Source organism: Varanus komodoensis, unplaced genomic scaffold, assembly GCF_004798865.1.
Source record: "Varanus komodoensis strain SLA01 unplaced genomic scaffold, ASM479886v1 scaffold50, whole genome shotgun sequence".
In the NCBI taxonomy this organism is placed as follows: Eukaryota; Metazoa; Chordata; class Lepidosauria; order Squamata; family Varanidae; genus Varanus; species Varanus komodoensis.
In genome coordinates, this window is record NW_025336088.1 from 4,474,101 (window position 1) to 4,493,513 (window position 19,413).

Consider the following 19,413-nt stretch of genomic DNA (forward strand, 5'->3'; position numbering starts at 1 on the left):
GAGATGAGTCAAGTGCCACAGATTTATCACCTCAAGAAGAATAAAGCCTCAGATGAAACTTCTGTTGCCCATTGGGGCTGTAATGCTGAACATATCTTACAAGGTTCTTGCTAAGATAAAATGAGACAGTTCCATACTCACAAAATTTGACAAGCAGAATAGCTGAAAAGGAAGTGGGATTCTCTGAGCCGTTCTAGTTTGACCTTCTAAGACAGGATCATTTTATTGGATGCATCAGTATACAACTATGCTTTTCCCCTGTAAGTGGTTTTATTTCTCTAGTATTTAGCTTAAATTTAGTACACAGACCTGCTTTAAATCCATGGCTTCTTAACCAATTGTGTGCAAATTCAGTGGCCATTCCACACTCTTTCTTGAAATCTAAGGATGCGATGTTGATACGGTGCAAATGTTTTAGTATTTGGGCGCAAATGTTTTAGTATTTGGGCCTGGGCAAATTATCTGTACTGGTAATAGTGCTTAAATTGTGGGTTAAAATGCAGGAGTAGAACCTTATTGAAATCCCCAAACCCACCCTCTGACTCATCTCCTGCCACTGATTTTTATTCAAATTGTTCCTGTTCATGTGGCTTTCCAAAAATGGTATCTAAGTGAGGCAGAACAAAATTCAAAAGAATGAGGTCTAGTTTGACCTCCCTCTTAATTTGAGCACTGAGGGTTCAAAAAATTTTTTTGCACAAAAGCCCCTTTTTTATTCTCTCCATATGTAAGGTGGATTCGCATGAGGATTGTCCATATTTCTCTGCTGCTTTGTAAAGAGGAAATGGTACAGTATATTGTCTCACAGTAGGAATGGGCAACTTGTGGCCCTCCAGATATTTTGGCCTACAGCTCCCACAAACCCTCAATCAGCATTGCTAATGGGGAGGCATGATGGGGGTTGTAGGCCAAAACATCTAGTAGTCACCAGGTAGGGAATGCTGTTGTAACCAGTTCAAAACCTGCTGACTTGCTCATCTAATATGGACCAGGGTGGGCAGACTTCAGGGGATCTACATCTTTTATTTTTTTAGTGGAACCCAGAGTCCTCCAGCCAGAGACAAGCACTCAAATTTTAAATGGTTATTCAGGAGGTGGAGCCAATTTTATACTGCATGGATATAGATCAACTGAACTGAATCAATCAACTGAACTCATATTTCACAGGTGAAGTACACTAAGGCCAAAAGATAAACGATTAGTATGTCATGACATGTATGTAGGCTTGTGTATGTACCCCTACACACTAATATTCATACGGATGTAACTTGTAGATTTACTTACCACTTCAAACTCTGATCTACTGCAGATTGCCCAGAGGCCTACTGGGTATGTAGGCCTTACTTTTATGATAGTAAGCACAGTTGGTAGGGATCACGCTGCTTCTTTCCTCTGTTTTCTAGTACGTATCATACCAGTACTTCATGAACTATAAAAATATAAAAGCTGTAACAACTGATGAATATAAAGACACAAACATGAGATTAGGTTTGCATTGGATTTTTGACAGAGGGAGATAAATGAATCATAGTGATGGGACTGTATGCTGAAGTTCTGGGGGCATATGTTTCTGAAGAACAGGTTCCCTGCTTCATGGAACCCATGTCAGAGGAAAGAGAGCTTAAGTTATTTTTATTATTATTATTATTATTATAACATTTCTATGCTCTGCTATAGGCTCATGGTGTGGACTCATTAGCTAAAGACCTGGCATAATCAAGCCATCCACCAAGGGTTGTTCAAGCCCCAGTGAATCCTGGTATTTGCTTATTTGACCCCCCACTTGGATAGTGTGAATTAGTCGTGATCTGTCTGCCGGCCTCAGTACTTAATCTGAAAACTGGGAATACTTGATCTACATAGGATAAGTTGGAAAGAAAAAGCATAAATACTGAAACATTTTATTTCTGTGTGTGTGTAGAGCAGGGGTCCTCAGACTTTTTCAATAGGGGGCCAATTGAAAGGCGGCAGCCACACATGTGGGCCGGTGAGGGGAGTGCCTGGGCACGCGGGCCAGTGAGGTGTCGTCAGGTGCGCGTGTGGTGGCGTTGGGTGTGCGCAGTGGCAACTTGCTCGCTTGCAGATCTCCCAGTGAGTCCAAAACCATCTCCGAGTGAGCAAGCCACTGCCTCCCGCACATGGCGCGGATGGTGGTGCAGGCCAGATGAAAGGGCATGACAGGTCAGATCCATCCCGTGGGCCATAGTTTGAGGACCCATGATGTAGAGCACGTATGTGGATTTTGGGCCTGATCTAGTTGGATGGTAACCAGGCAAAAAGACCCCAGACCATTTCATTAAGAGGAAATTAAAAGTGCTATTTGTGGGAGAACAAATTCTCTCTTTGGGACCTGTGGACTGGCCATTAAAGAAATGCAGCTTGTTTGCATGTTGGATGTCTCTCAGTGGAGAAGTGGGAGGAGGTTGTTTGCCAAATTGATGAGATGTAATAAGGTTGCTAGTGCTTACCCCCTCCCCATAAACACTTATCTGTGTGATGGGAAATAGGTGTGATGCAGTTTGATCAGGTGGGAGACTAGTACAGAGTTATTAGGAAGTTGATTGAAAACTAAGGCATAAAGTGCATGACGTAGTAGAGGGCTTCCCACATCCCACCATGGGTAGGGGGCTTGTCACTTTTTCATAGCATGTCCAGGAAACTATGTTTTGTAGCATGTTGTATGGATGGTATCATTAAGGAGAATCATGGGGTTGCGATAGGATGTCAATCCTATGCATGTTTATTGAGAAGTGAGCATGAAACACTGCCCCTCCATCCCGACACAAACATGTTTGTCTCCCTTTTTCAGGGTTAACCCAGTCCTCTTATTTCTTTCATTTATAGCCTAAACAGTGACATGCTTACTCAGAGACAAGTAAACCTACGGCATAGTGGTTAGAGTGCAAATCTGGGACTCTGGTGATCTGGGTTCTAGGCCCCACTTGGCCATGGAGTTCACTGGGTGACTTTGGGCCAATGACTCTCAGCCTAAACTATTTCACAGAGTGGTTGTGAAAATTAACATGGGGAGGAGGGAGAGGATTATGCAGTACAGGCAGTGCCCAGGTTGTGAATAGTTCCGTTCCCTGAGAAAACTGAAATTTGTCTTTAAGTTGAATTTGTATCATGTATAGTCTGCCCTCCACATTTGCAGGAATTAGGGGCACAGGACTTCTGTGAAAGTGGAAAAATCATGAATATCTCCCCCTGCCCTACAAACTCAGCAGTGCCTCCTCTTTGCAACAAGAAAATGCTGAGAGAGTTCCCTCTCCAGATGGATGGGACAGGAAAGCATGCTTTGGGGGCTTCCCTCTCTGGCCTTTCACTTCCCCTCTCTCTATGGTGATGACAATTTCCTGCATTTAAAAATAAGTAATAGGCTTTATGGCAGTTTGTTTCTAAGTACAGTTTGTTAGTATATCAGACATTTGTAACTTGGGGACTACCAGTATGCCTTGAGTTCCTTGCAGGAAGAAGTTGGGATATAACTATAATAAATAATGCATTATGGTTAAGGATGTAGGTTGCTAAGGCACATGTACTCATTTTGAAGCTTTTCATTCTTTTGTACATTTGGGTATATCTCTTTTTCCCTTTTTTGCTGGATTAAAAAATGGGCCAAATCTCATTTCTGACTGTGTCCTAAAGTAAATATTCCTTATAATGTAATATGGTAGTGTACATTTGTAAAGAAAGAGAAAGAATAAACAACTGTGCACATTTTAAATAATGTTCCCCTTCAGCTGCCTACCCAAATGGAAAATAGAAATTCTGGCAGCTCAGAGATGTTCACCATTGTGGGGGTGCTACCAAGCATTTCTCTTAAGGTGTTCTATGGATGGCATCATTAAGGGGAGGCATGGGGGGTTGTGGGAGGACATCAATCATACATGTTTATTGAGAAGTTAGCCCCACTGGGTTATATAGGATTTACTCCTGTTTAAGTGGGCAGTCTAAAAAATGAGGATCCTGGGACATTTTGTGGGTCGATAGGCAAGATTGTGGGTAAGTTGCAATTCTGAAATGCTGTTTCATGCAAAATTAAAGTATTCTGTGGATCTTGGATTCTGGTTGTTGTTTCTAATAGGCTGGAAAGTGGCTTGGTAATTTGTGGTAAAATCTCAGGAGGCAGAACACAATTTCTAGTAGTCACTGCCCTGAATGATTCATTCTCCTTTTCCCCTTTCCAAACACTAGAAGAACCAGTATAAGTTTTCACCATAGACTGCTTACCGTATGCTCTTACTTTCTTAATGCAGGTTGTGGGTTTAGACTTTTTTTTTGATGCAGAACTTTAAGCATTCTTTTGTTTTAGGTGTGGAGAAGGCACTTGAATTGTTAACCTGGAAGCTGTTAGGGAGCTATGTCAGGTTCTGGACTAGTAGATTTAAAATGGTACTCTGTGGGATCTGGAGCTTTTTCAGTAAGATCAATAATGGTGAGCAAACCTCCAAGAAACAGCCCACCACTACTGCAGTTTCCCCCTGCAGTACACAGACATGGGGAATTTGGTGTGTGCCTAGAATACTTGTTATTTACATTAGGTGATCCTGACTTTCAGCCAGGCAGTCCAGTGGTTTATATGAGTGTGTATTCCCTCCCCTTCTTCTTCCTGCACACCAGGAGGAGGAATAATGCAGAATTTAGTTTCACTTCAGCAGATTTCTGAGGAGTTATCATTTGTGCAGCAGGAATTCTACTTCAAAAGTTAGACCTGGTTCTTATGTAATGACTAATTATGGGTTAAGCAAAAGTGGGCATTCTGCTTTTCCACTTCTGCTTTGCATCTGGTTTCATCAACAGCCTGTGGCTTGTTGCTGAGTTAAAACATTGGGTTGTCTTTCCTTCAGTAATGCAGAGTTCCAGGTTCACACATTGCATCAAACAACCAAGGAATTAATTTTTGCATAGTAATATTAACAAGCCAAGGCAGTGCCCTATCAATTGCTAAAGAAAACGAATTGCCAATCCTGGTTTATTTTTCTTCGGCAAACTAGAGTTTCTTTTAAGCTGCAATTCCTGATGCCCATGTAACAACATTCTAAGAAAGTTCTAGAATGGAACTAAATTCTGGTTTACTCCTTGTCATAGTGGAGGAGGAACACATGAGCCTAGCACATTGGACAGGCTCAGTCCTGCTTGTGCATGTAACTCTGAACTATGTTTAGTTACATGTGAACTGGTCCTTGTTCTTTCTGGCTTTTTTGTGACTTCTATAACTTCTGTTGAAGAAAGATGGGAGTAGATGTTGTTAAATAACATTAAATAAATATTAAGTATATTAGATCACTTAATCATGAATGTGTTAGAGTTGAGTATTTTGAATTTCAATCTAGGTTTTGGGTCAGAAGCAAAAAGAAAAATATACGTTTTTGTGATGTATTCAGTTTCTGCAAAAGGGGGAGAAACATATTAGTAGAAAACCCTTTATTACCTGGTGCCTCCATTTGTTTCTAATAAGGGAGTTACAGGGATGCCAGACTGCCTGGGAGCCACAGCTCTAGGCTTGGTAATTACGCCCCTTTGGAAGGAAGTTCTCCGTCAACTTGCTCAAAGGCATTTCCAATAGGAGGGAAGTTCTCTCTGTACTTGCTCAGAGGCATTTATTTCAAGTGTTTTGGGACCCAGTGCAAGCACTGAAAGTAAGTTCAACCCTTGGCTCAGATCAGATGGATGTCCTAGCGGGGTGGCAATTAGTCTTGCGGGCGATGCCTTACAGAGGCACTCAGTCCAAAGATCTTTCTAGCCTCCCTTGCTTATGTATCTGTTCACTGCTGTTTGTCGAAGAGAGTGCTGCGCTCTCTCTTTCCAGCCAGCGCAGGAATTCAAAGCATGCTGGGGCCCTTTGCTGCCTCGATCTTATCTTCAGGAAGCTGCACACAGCCACGCCCTGAGATATTGCTGTCAGGAGACAGGAAGGAGGGGAAAGACCCAGGAGTCTTGCCTTCCTCCCCCAATTCAGAACAAGCTCTTCGCTGGATTCTTTGGAAAGGGACTTGAGTGGACTAGATGAACAGAGTACAATTTTACAATCTAGTAAGCAACTTTATTGCCCAAAGTTTTAAAAGGGTTGGCTTTGGGAATTCAAGTTCTACTCTAGTCACCATATTTCATAATCAATTCCTATATAGAGAAGGGAAAACTGTAGTATCTTGTTAGTTTATGTTTAATGTGTGTCTTTTAATATATTTATTGTATTTCATTATGACTAAGAATGAATGAGAGACTGAAAAAATCAATTTACAAATTAGAAGTGTTATAAAGATGATTAGCAGAGGTATATGGGTTGTGTGGGAATAGAGAAGCTGAGCTCTGACATACTTGTGAAAAAGCAGAATCTGACCCTTTTAGGTTTTAGGGATACAGAGCCTATTTGCAAATGCCAGAACTCAGCCTGAAGTTGCGATCAAGAGCCTTCCGTTTTCCCACTGTGTAAGCATATGCCTTTCCTCTTTTCCATGTTGGAAAGCTTAAAGGGAGTCCACTTGAACCTAAGCACCTGTGATTATTTTACAAAGTAAACCTTTCAAAGTAGACATGTTTATTATGTATATGTCTAAAATGCAGGGCTAGTGGATTACAGCAACATTAAGCACCAGGATCCAGAACTGCTGGGTGCTATGCCCAGCTCAAGAGAGTTTGGGGACTAATAAACTGTTCTGAGAGAGAAGCATAAGCTAATTAAAGGAACTGGATTTTTGAGGTTTTTGCTTGAATGCGGGGTGCCTTGGTGGAGTTGTTTCAAGGCTGGAGAGGTTCCCCATTCTACTGTCAGCTCAGCCTGTGTGTATTTTGTGGGTTAGTGAGTTACAGGAGGCTTGTAAATAGCCACTTTCAGGTTCCAACAGTATGTGAAGGCAGTAAAAATGTGTGTGGGTCAGTAGCTTTGTTGCTTCTGGCTGTTTCTTAGATTGTCATTTTTATTTTTTGTAAGCTGCTCTGAGTATTGTTTGGACAGAAAGGTGCCCTACAAATAGTTTAAATAAATAAATAGAACTTGTCTTGCCCTTTTTTCAAGGCTGAGATAAAGTTTAAGAATGTGGGAATCCAGCCTCCATGTTTCTGCCTCTTTTTCCCCTTTGGTGTAAGTTAGGCAGGACACAGTTTGAGCTGGACACAACCTAGGAACCCTTTTTCAGTACTAGGAGTTAACTCGAAATCCTCAAACCAATAATTGTGAAAAAGTGATCATCCTAGAGCCAGAGAAAAATTCCTTTAATATCTTAGAAGCTGGGCAAAGAGATGAGATGCATTGTATTCCAATTTAAACGATAGTAATTTCCAAATAGGTATATGCAAACATTATCCAAACCTGTGTCTTCTTTTTGGTGATACATGACCTCCATTGTGGTGATACATAAGTGAGCATACCACTTCCAAGGCAAATAGTGTGTTCACCAGGCAGACTTGAATGCCAATTATTCTTTTAACTTAGATTGCTTTTCTTTTACTGAAGCTGCTTTTCTTCCTACTCCATATCTGTATTCTACTTTTTAATTTTTTTCTGGGAAAGGGGTATATTTAGATTAAAAGCCTGTGTGTCTTTTTCTTATATTTTGTGCAGAGCTTAATTTATAGGTGCTTTAATAAATAATAACTTCTATTAAATTAAGCACTGGAAGTAAGCCAGCTGTTTGCCTTTCCTCTGGCCTGGCTCCAAGGCTGCCACTGGGCATGGATTAAGAGCAGGGACTGCAAGTTGAGACGGGCCATGCAAACACTGCTGTGCAGAGAGGTATCTGTTGACCCAGCTGAGATATGTGGCGTCTCAGCAGGGACACGTTTACTATTTATTCAGTGGCATCCTGCTAGCTCTGAAGTGGGAGTTTCTGCAGGGGGACAGGGGTAGGGGAAGGAATATACAGATCAATAGGAACCGCTCCTGTGGTGATGTCTCAGGTCTGTCTAGGTGGGTGTCCTACCCAAAATGTGCAAGGAAAGCAAAGCCATGTGGATTCCCATCAACTGAGTGGGAGAGCCATTCCCCCTTGGAAGGAAAGGAGGGTTCCCTCAAGTGTTGCATTAACATCTGGTTCAGATCCAGGTTGCTATTTCCACATAACCTGCTAGTGAGTGGAAGGATGGGAAGCAGAAGCAGAGAATGTGGACATCCGCCAAGGGCAGGTATCTGGCACAAACAGCGCTGACATTCATTCCTTCTAGATTATGTATGCTAAACACAGTTTGCGTCTGATTCCACACTTGCAAGTGCTACAGCAGTTGAATGTCCCTGCTTTAACCTAAACCAAGCAGTAAAGGGGAATCTGCCTTTTAATAGGTTATGGGTTTGTATTCTGCTGTTCTAATCTGGACTAGTAAAGTGTACATGTAGTTTTTTACATATGCTTCTTCACAGTAGTCTTTGTCAAGCAGGCCTTTTCTGCTTTTATAAAGGGGAAGAAATTGCGGGTCACCAGAATTGTGAGGGGACTGGAAATCAATATGAAAAAGGTTGAAAAAGCTGGGTATTTTTAGCCTTAGGGGGAGGCATGAGTATGATTTTCAAGTATCTTGAAGGGCTTGGTTTAGAAAGTACTTGTTTTCTGGCACTCCAAATATCCAGAGATTAGAAATAATGACTAGAGATTGCAGGGAAGGTGATTAGGAGAAATTTTCTGGCAACAAGAGCTGTTTAAGAGTGGAACAGCCTGTTTTAGGAGATGGTCATCTCTCCTAGTTTGATGGTATGGTTGGACAGCCATCTATCAGGGATGGTGTTGTTACATCCTGGACTGAGCACAGGGTTGGACTAGATGATCTCAAAGATTCCTTCCAAGTCTGTGATTGTATGAAGCTGAAAGTTAATTATTTCACCAAGGCCACAGAATTAGTTTCTGCCAAGGAAGTCTCCAAAATCCAATTCACTGCCAGTTGGCCTCATCTGATTGTTCATTGATATACTCCATTAAATTAATCCAAAACATCTGTTTCTCTAGGCAGATGAAGCATCCCACTATATCTGCCTATCTATACATATTGCAAATAAAGCAGGAATTCATCTCTTAGTACTCTGGGAAGGGGTTAGGGTGGTTGTATCTTCAGAAATATGATAAGCTGTTTTGACTGTACAAGCTTAAGGGGCTGCCCCTAATAAAAATCATTCAGATAACTATTTTGCAAATGGTTGTATTTATTCTCGCACCGCTCGGCTTAGGTGTGTAGCCTAAGAAGCTTGGGAAGTTCTTCTCTATGCAAAAGCCGTTGTGGACTGGGAGCTGATATAGATTAATAGATGTTCCTCAGCTGCTACAAGGTAGAAAAACATTGGCACCCATATTGTGGTGGTATTTTCCCCTCTGAAGCTAATAGTAGTTCCTGGCATTGGAGTGGCTTGAGTTAGGGTCAACAAAAAACATTGGGCACTTTCTGTACTATAGCTCTGTTCCAAATATTTCCAACGCACCCACAGCTGCTTAGAATAAAAATACACTGCAAATTCTGGTCATACAGAATTAAATTGCTATATTAAGCAAAATAAAAAACCAGTCATAGTCCTGTTTACTCCCTACCATGAAGCCAATGTGTGAACAAACTGAGTGTGAGGTTACCACTCATTTGTACCCCTTACCTACCCCCTGTAAATCTTGTCAGAACATTGATGAGAAATAGAGGTTGTCTATTTAGGTAGTTCACTTTAAAAGGCAATCAAGCATGTTGCAGTATATGGGAACAAGAGGAAAGAGTGGGGTACACCTAAATGGTGTCTGCAGAAGGGGTATACTGATGGTTACCAGGTGGTGGTGGTGGTGGTCACTAGTGTGTGTGTGTGTGTGTGTGTGTGTGTGCGCGAGAGAGAGAGAGAGAGAGAGAGAGAGGGAGGGGGGGAGGGAGGGGGGGAGGGAGGAGTGGGGAGGGTTGCTGAATGGTGAACCTGTGGTCTGATCAAGCCAGGCTGTTCTTGTGATCTTACATGACAATTTCAGATAAAAGGCTTTTCTAATAACAGGATTTGTACAAATTCCACAGTGTGCAGTACTTGACCTATAATGAGGGACATATCGACAATGCTCTCTGCTGCTGTTTGGCAGGGGAATGTCCCAGCATCCCTCTTCTGTCTGCAAGTGGTCATGCCAAAAATGCAAACAAAATGCTTATTTTCTATTTCCCCCCCTCTGTTTGAAGGAGGTCTTTCCCCTCCTTGATGTACACCATCACGCATCAAAATCTTGTCAAATCTGTACTTTGCCAGTGCTTGCTCTCCGCTGAGGAAGTTCTTAAATTATATAAAAGAGGCGATAAATTATTGACACCTCTCTCTCCGTCACTTTAATGGATCCGCTTGCTCAAATGGGAGCTGTGATTTATTCAGTGTACAGGCCTGGAGGAGTGGGAGAGGAGGAGGGGAAGGGTATTCAAAGGAAGTGCTACACGTTTGGCTTTGCTCTGCATGGAAAATGGCTCTTACCCCCACCATGGAAACAGGGTCCTCAGCCCCTGTTCCACATGAAAAGTGTATTGGCTGGATAGACTGTGGAGATACCCCCAGGCAATTTGAGAAAGTGGGTGTGTTAAGGTAGGTTAAAAACGTTCAGTAATGGTGGACAAGCTGTATTTCAAAGCAGCCTGTCTATCTGGAAGCGGAATGGTGGCTAATTCAGGACAGATACGAGGAAGTACATCTTTAAACGGAGCACAGTTAAACTGTGGGATATGTTAGCATAAGATGCAGTGATGGCCACCACTGTGCATGGCTTTAAAAGAGGGTCAGACCAGTTATGGAGAGTAAGATTATCTGTGGCTTTTAGTCATGATGGCTACATGCTGCCTCCAGTATCAGGGGCCTCTACATGCCAATTGCTTGGGGACAATAGTGGGAAAGGGCTTTTCCCGCTTGTGGGCTTCCCAGTGGCATCTGACTGGCCACTGTGGGAGACAGGAAGCTGGCCCAAGTGGGTCCTTGGCATGATCCAGCAGATTTCTTACCCTCTTATGTTCCCTGTCAGTGGACTGCCAAGTTTCCCACCCCTTGAGAAAGCTTCTAAGCAAGGGGTGGAAAATCAACCATCACCTAATGTCTAACTTTCTAGTTGTAGGGAGGGCCAAAGCAAAAAGGGTATGGCGTAAAAATTAAAACAGGCAGTCTTAAGCATACACACACCGCCATTCCCATTCAAACACATCCATGCACAATCTCTCTCACACGTATATACATTCATTCACTTTCTGAGGCACATTTGCACTGTGATGAAGCTTGTGGAAAAAAATACTCCTTGGTGCCAATAGAAGCTTTCTTTAAAAACTGCAAGTCTAATTGCTGCCTAGGGGCAAGGAAGGCTGAGAAGTGAAGTGAAGCAGTGGGCTGGATGGAGAGGCAGTGGGCCTGGAAGTAAGCGTTTTCCAGGAGTGCTGTTTCAGGATATGAGGAGTCTCCTTGTAATGGATGGATACAAGCCAATGGCCCTTTAAAGCCAGCATTTTTTGAGCTGGAATTACTTTATGTTTTGGAGTTAACTCTCAAAACTCCCTTAACTTGTGGGAAACCATAGATTGGCTCATAGATTGGCTTGTGCTGAATGTCAAGTGGAAGTCGCCATCATGCCAAGGTTTTGCTGTCTATTCTCCTTTCCCCTCCTGTTCCCAATGGCATTAGTACACATTAGCTCCACAAATGTGTCCCTGTATCTTTATTTGCTGAGGTAATGGGGGGAGGTGTTAGAAAGGAGAAATCACTGGGTGGTAGAGGACCCCTTGTGTCTATCAATACAAGGACCATGCCCTCAAACCCAAATCCATCCTCCACTTCATTTCATAGCAACTATTTGCATGGGGGCTTATTCACGGGAGTGTCAGCAGACCAGAAGAGGGTTATTCATTTGTTTGGTTTACAGGACTTTATATCCTACCCTTCAGAGAGTTTTCCAAATGGAGTGTGATGCAGCTTCTTCTTAACAGTTTTTCCCTACAACCACCCTTGTGAAACAGTGGTCTTATAGCATGTAGTGATGGCTTACAATTTGAATGTGGTACAGCTTCAGATTTTCAGATAAAGATGCTCCTAAAGACAATCCCTCTTCTTTTGTGGAGAAGAATACAACATTTAATCAGCAGCAGTGTCATACATGGTTAAGCCTTTGAGGAAGAAAAGCACCATGACCCTGTTGAGCAGTCCTAAAAAGCCAACAAATACGCATTGGGGTACAGAACAGTCTTGCCCTATAGAACACTTTGTTGTCCCAACTCCAACAAACCTCCTCTTTCTCCCTCTTCTCTCAGTACATTTCTATTTCATTGCACCTTAAGCTGGAGGCCAAATAACCCTGGGGGAAAATCCCTGTTGACTCACTTTGTTAAACAAAGGTGTGCTTTATAAACACCAGGTAAAAGTCTTACTTGAGGGCTCCCTGGATCCTTTGTGGAGAGAGGGAATAGCCTCCTCTAGGAGTTTCAGCTAGGCTTTGTCATTTCCAGGTCAGGCCTCACCCTCCTGAAGCAAGGAAAGTAGTGATTTGGGAATGGGAATTGGGCATTTGTTTTCTGATCAGATCTGCAGGAAAGCAATTATCAAAAGGCAGGACTGGAAAAACAGAAGCAGATCCCTAACAACCAGCATTTCTTCCTGGGGTTCCTTGGTGAACACATACCTTTAGCTGCCTTATACCAAGTCAGGACACTGGTCCATTTAACCTGCTGTGGTCTGTACTGACTGCCAGTTCTGCTCCTTGATAACAACCGTTTGTGGCACCATCAAACAATCAGGCTTGTTGTAATATGGGTAGCTTCTGTGTCGGTTTGCTGCTCAGTTCACCACATTAGACATGGCCTGTGAATTGACCCTGTTGTGATCAGGAAGGAATTTTCTTCTCGATTAGATTGACTGTTAACCCTTGAATATGCTGCCTTGGTCTGTAGCATGTGGTATGGTTCTTTTTTTTTTTGTCTGAGGCGCTCTGCTTTGTACATGCCTTGCTTGCTTGTGTTCTCTGTTTACTGCGCAACAAGCAATCCAAATGAGCTGGTTTTCATCTTGCTCAGTCAGTGTTCATGGCTGGAGGAGGGTTGATGTGCAATGTGAGTGTAATTTAAAATGTTGAAGTGCTTTGCTTTACAGGGAGGGGCTTGGAATAGAACATTCTTCCCCAAACTGGTATCCTCCAGATGTTTTGGAGCTGAACTCCCATAACTACAGCCACTATGGCTGGTAGTCAGGAAGGCTGAGAGTTGCCATTCAAATCATCTGGAGCACAGCAGATTCAGGAAGGCTGAAATGCAAGATCTTTAACTAGGGAGTGAGACACCTATGTTGTCTGTCTACACAGTTGATACCTTGTTGGTCTGTCTGTTATAGCTGAACCTGTGTTTCCTCCACACCTGGTTAAGAAGTCATACTAGCAAATAGAAATTTGGTGCTTGTGCACATGGCACATATTTGTTGGAGGAAGGCCCAGAGGGTTGGTTATTCTCCGTAGGCCCCCCTAACACTAACCATGTATATAGTCCATGAAAACTTATGTCACAGGGCATTTGTCAGTCTTAAGGCATCACAGGTACATTCTGCTGTTTTTGTGCCAATAAGCTAAGACTGCTTGCTTTGCCTTAGAACAACACATGTATAAAAGAAGGCATAGTTTGTCAGTATCCGTGTGTGCGTGTGTCTCGTCTGAATTTGTATGGTTTTGTGTGTTGGCTGTATATATGTTTGTGTACTTAGTGAACAAGTATCTATCTCTTTTAATTGAATCCAGTAGGTGTGCTTTTTATCTCATATGTTACATTGAGAGGGTTGCGCCCTGAAATGTGGCATAGAAATAATTTTAGGGAGACCTATTATCTATAGGAGCATACAGAGAGGGGCTGTAGCTCAGTGCTAGTGCACATGCTTTGCATGTGGAAGGTCCCAGGATCAGTCCCTAGCATCTCCAGATAGGACTAGGAAGGACTCCTTCCTGGAACATGGGAGAACCTTTGCTGCCAGGACCCATAGTCTGAACAGTTTCTTATACCCCTATGGATAGGTGTGTACCATGTGTCCTGTAGAACCATGCCTATTTCTAGTTATATTTTTGCCAAAATGTAAGTAAAAGGGTTGCCATTGTCTATATCTATGGAGAAGGTCAAAGGAATGCAACATAAAATATGCTTCATATGACAAAAGTCCAGATGCTCTTCTAGAATTACACTTAACAAAATCAGCAACAGAGATGTGGTTCTGTCAATGTTTCTGTGGAATGTATTTTCCTATTTACTGTTAGGTTGTTAGTATAAATTTGGGTGTACATGGTAGATTCTATTATATCAGCACAAGACTTGAAGGTATAGTTTCTCTTCTCAGCATTATTGAGTATAACTCTTCCATGATTTTATGTATGTGTCTGCATATCATGTGTATTTTGAGGTGTGTTATTTTGTTCTGTTGGTGAGTCCCTCTCTGTGTTATGTTTTGTGAATTAAATGCTCAAAATAGATTGTTTTAGTGGTTTGTGTACATCTGTGTTTATCTCTCTCTGTGTGTGTTAAAGCAAGTTTCATAGGCACATGTTTCTGAATATTGAAAATATTAATACAGAGTGCTTTTAATAAAAGAGTCATCTGCTTATGTTTTTGTCCAATTACAGTTGTAAGTCTTTAAGATTACAAGCAGGCTACAGTTTAAATGAAGCACAAGAATTAACCTGAAACACTTATGACTATTTCAAGCTCCAGAAACACCTTAGTACATATCAATTAAGGAAATTATTTTGACATTCAGTTAAAGTTGTTAACAATGCAGTTTGGTCAGGTTTGCCTGTAACTCTCCAGACTCAGAGGATTGTGGGCATCTTATAGAGGCCACGCTGCAAAACACTTAGCCAGTTTTGATTGTCTAATTATTTTGTTCAGGGATATGAGGAGAGGAGGCTGCAGAATCTCTAAGATATCCTGTGCTGGGAGGTGCCTGGAATGCCCACAAAACTTACAACTCCAGTGCCGCTCTTGTGGCCTCAGAGCCACAGATGATGTTGCTCTTTACATAGAAAAAGGACACTCAGAGTCCCAGCTCCAACCTTGCGGCAAATTTCTGAGGTTGGCTCCAAGATCCTGAATTCTTCTATGGCCATTTGGATGCTATCTGGTGATCACAGGATTGTATCCTTGCTACGTAAGCAAAAAATGTTGCATATTTCCTGTAACTTTGTCAGTCTCTCTTCTTTCCGGAATTTTATATTTGGGAATTTAGCGAGTGGAAGAAATGGGACATCAAAAAGCAAACCTGACTCCAGTTACCTGAATAACATGATTCATTATTCCCCAGTCCAGTAAAGTAGGAGCTCAGTGAAATAGTTTTATTTGTGAATGTTATGTTGTAAAAATCTGAACATGTGTGATTCAGCATGTGTACAGAGGATGGGTGAGACTAGGCAGCTGCTGAGGGAGATAATAAACCCAGCCCAAGTCCTCCCTGCAGTTCCCCCCCACACACAGCTGCCATAACCCCCTCTCCCCTCTAGTATGTCCATTGTTGATTATGCAGTGGCCCTCTCTGGCCCCACAAGGGCTGTCTTTGTGCTGCGCACAGCCTGAAACTTTTGTCGGCTGCCCCCTTAATGCCCTCCTCCGGTACTTCTGGCCTCCAGCAGCTTTGCTGAGTACCTCCACCTTGCTTCATCATTGTAGTCTAGTCCTGGCTGCCTTGCAAGGGGTGGGTCAGTCAAGAGAGACCACTTCTGTACTGTATGTGTACTAATGAACAATATGGAAACAGGGATTTTTTTCTTCTTTCCTCATCATGGTACTACTCTGGGTTATCCAGTAAGACTGGTCAGGATTATGTCAGGACTGAAAAAAGGCAGCTCTCGTTCACACACTCTATAATTAACTAACCACAAGATGATGTGATGGCCACAGTCCTGATTCCACTCCTGAAGTAACTGTTGTGGTATCTACTTGGTTTCGTTTTGTTTCTTTGTGAAGTTATTTCCCATTTCTCTGTTCCTGCATTTTGAGCTTGCTGTGGCTTGCCCAGGTTCCTCTGCAGCAAGGATACAGAGGAAGCTGTTTTACTTAAGGGAACTTCTTCATCGTGGCCTCTGTGCATCACACATATGGGTTCTGCGCCTGCGCAGTGCCTTTGGCCGGAAGATTAACAGCTAACGGTTTTTGGCGGGAACTGCGCTCCCCCCCCAGCATTATATAAGGAGCGGAGTGTCCGCCATTTTCCAGTCTTTGCGACCGCCGTTCATTGTGCCTCGTGCCGCTTCGCTCTCGCTTAGATCATTACTTAGCTCTCGCTCGTTGAAAAACTCTCTCTTTTTTCCTTACCAAGTTAGTATTCCCTCGCTCCTGTTGTTGTTAGTATTTCACTTACTTCTTAACTTTTCACCATATTTTTCTCTTTCTTGTTCCTAAAAAAAACAAAACAAAACTCAAAAATATTACTTTCCCGCTTTACTATCTCCTTTTTCTTATATTTCTACGATGGTGCAACGGGTGGCGTTCCGCAAGTGCAGGAAGTGCAGCTCCAAAATGCCCGCCGCAGACCTGCATGACCTGTGCCTCCTTTGTTTGGGGGAAGGGCACAGAACCGATAAGTGCAGCCATTTATACGCAGCTATAAATGCAGCTTCGGGCCTTGGATTACGAATTTCCAATTATGAGGCAACCCTGGCGCGCTATCAATATTTTCTTATCATTGACACCTTCCCAGGAAACCAGGGCGAACTTGCAAAAATCTTTGTTAAGGAAGCTATGCAGGTGGCGGTGCAACAGCTCTCCACAGTGAGGCACCATGTTGATTCTGATTCGAGGTCGCTTGTCGGTGCCATTTCCCTCCGCAGACACGCTGGTTGCGTAATTGCAATTTTCCGGACAAAATGAAGTGGAGAATTGAGGAGATCCGTTTGACGGATCCGGTCTCTTCAATGCGAAGACGGATAGCAAACTGAAGAAAATCCATGAATCCAGAATGACGGCCCGTCGTATGGAACTGCAATCCCTGCCTCGACGTAAGTGGTCATGGTCACGCCTACAATACCGCCAACAATTTCAGCCTCGGCAACAACAACCACATCAACGCCAGCAACACCGCAGACAACAACAATCCCAGCACTTCCAGCAGGCCGCCGCCGCTTTGACACGGACAGGCGACAGCGCCTCTCCTCTCCTCCCAACTTTACCCTCCCCTCTCTCATTTGGGGACCGGCTGAAAAGTCGGCTCCCCACTTGGGAGTCCATCACATCTGATGGGTGGGTGTTATCCATCATCCGGCATGGCTATGGAATTGAATTCGACGTTGTTCCATCACCGAATCCTATCCGTTTTACACCAACCTCATCGGTACTGCTGGACGAGATTCACCAACTCCTTACTAAAGGAGCTGTTCGTCGTTTATCGTTATTGGAGGGACTCCACGTAGATAGAATAGATAGAAATATCTATTCCAGATATGTTATGGTCCCGAAACAAGATGGGGGTCTCAGACCTATATTGGACTTGAGAGCTCTCAATAGATTCATAACACCAAAGAAGTTTCAGATGACCACACTCCAAAATATACTTCCATTGCTGGGAAGAGGGGATTGGTTCACCTCACTGGATTTGAAGGATGCCTATTTTCATATTTCAATACATCCAAGTTATAGGCGCTTCCTTCGTTTTGCGGTGGACTCTGAAATCTATGAATTCAAGGTGTTACCATTTGGACTGGCCACTGCACCAAGGGTTTTTACGAAGTGTATGGCTCCTGTCTGCACACAACTTCATTTACGTGGAATTCGGATATACCCATACCTTGATTATTGGTTGTTGGTTTCCAACACAAAAGCAGGACTTTTGTCTGCTGTTGAGGTTACATGTGCTCTATTACAAGACCTCAGACTCTGTATTAATCAACAGAAGTCTTCTCTTCTCCCTACACAGACGATCAACTTTATCGAAGCCCGGCTGGATTCGACGTTGGCAAGAACTTTTCTTCCTCAACATGCCATCTCTCAGATCCAACAAGAAAGAACTGTCCCCACCCGATCTATCCAGAGCCTGTTGGGACACATGTCCGCATCCATCGCTGTGGTTCTGCATGCCAAACTCAGGCTACGCCCTCTCCAGCTGTTCTTCAACGGGAAGTTCCGACCACAGACAGATCCACCCACCAAACGGATTCGACTTCCGGTCTCCGTTCTTCAGTCCCTGTTATGGTGGATAGAACCAGCCAATTTAAATGTCGGTGTCCCGTTTCGACCTCGGTACGATGCGTCTCTGCTGGGATGGGGAGCCATTTGCTCCGATCTACATACCTGGGATTCCAGGAACCACATCAACTTCCTGGAACTTCTTGCTGTTTGCAAAGCCCTGCAATCGTTCGAGGACGTGCTTCTCCACCAGGTCGTCCAGGTGACCTCGGACAACATGGCTACGGTCTTTTATTTGAACAAACAAGGGGGAACCCGGTCCCAGAAACTAGCCCGCCTATCCATGCAGATTTGGGACTGGTGCATACCGAGAGGTATCACCCTTCTAGCAGTTCATCTTGCAGGCATGGACAATATAGACGCAGATCTCTTGAGCAGACATATGTCGCGGTCACACGAATGGGAACTAGACTGTCGGGTTCGCGACAGACTGTTTCACTGCTGGGGTCAACCAGACATAGACCTGTTTGCCACACAACAGAACAGGGTATGCACGAACTATTGTTCCAGAGCTGGGATAGGACAGGGGTCGTCTGGGGACGCTTTCATGATCCCCTGGAACGACATGACTTTTTACGCTTTCCCACCGATTCCCCTCGTCATGAGAGTGTTGGCAAAGATCATTCACGAAAGGGCCACAGGGCTACTAATTACCCCCTGGTGGCCACGCCAGCCATGGTTCTCAACTCTCCTTCACATCTCTCGGGAGGATTTTCTCCAACTCCCTCTTCTTCCTTATCTCATTACCCAGAGGGAGGGCACGATTCGACACCTGAAACTGACTGCATGGAGGATTGGATAACCGGATGTGATACACAGGTGTTGACGCCACCAGTGATCCCTACTTCCTCTGCTCCACAGATCTTACATCCAGATCTGCGATATATTCTCGAATCTGCTTTACGGCCACCCACTAGAAAATCGTATGCAGCGAAATGGCGTAGATTCTCTAGCTTTGCTGAATCACACTCGTTTCCGGCATCCTCGGCTTCTGTTCAACAGATTCTTCAATTCCTCTTCAAATTGCATCAGTCTGGACTTAAACCTTCTTCCATAAAAGTATATACAGCAGCGATTTCTCATTACTGTGGAACTGCACATGGTTTCTTCATTTTTTCTCAACCTTTGATTAAAAGATTTTTGAGAGGATTGAGTAACCTCCATCCAACAATAAGGCCCCTGATGCCCACTTGGAGTCTTTCAGTGGTTTTACAAGCACTGACTCGACCACCTTTCGAACCCATGGCAACGATCGATCTACGCCTTGTCTCATGGAGGACTGCTTTCCTCGTTGCAGTTACTTCAGCCCGT

At 43.4% G+C, this 19,413-nt stretch overlaps 1 protein-coding gene across 9 annotated transcripts in view; it reads left to right on the top strand.

Annotated features, from left to right (window-relative positions):
- RARA (retinoic acid receptor alpha) overlaps positions 1-19,413 on the top strand; it is a 158,894-nt gene that overhangs the window by 109,602 nt on the left and 29,879 nt on the right. The window contains exons 1-2 of one of the 9 annotated variants that reach the window (XM_044447217.1): positions 4,396-6,036; positions 14,818-15,076. The exons of 7 other annotated variants lie outside the window; for them this stretch is intronic. In XM_044447217.1, the coding sequence (XP_044303152.1) occupies positions 15,028-15,076 (49 nt within the window). In that variant the 5' untranslated portion in view covers positions 4,396-6,036; positions 14,818-15,027. Of the gene's footprint in view, positions 1-4,395; positions 6,037-14,817; positions 15,077-19,413 lie in introns of those variants that run through there. One more of the 9 variants, XM_044447218.1, reaches the window with a different exon arrangement.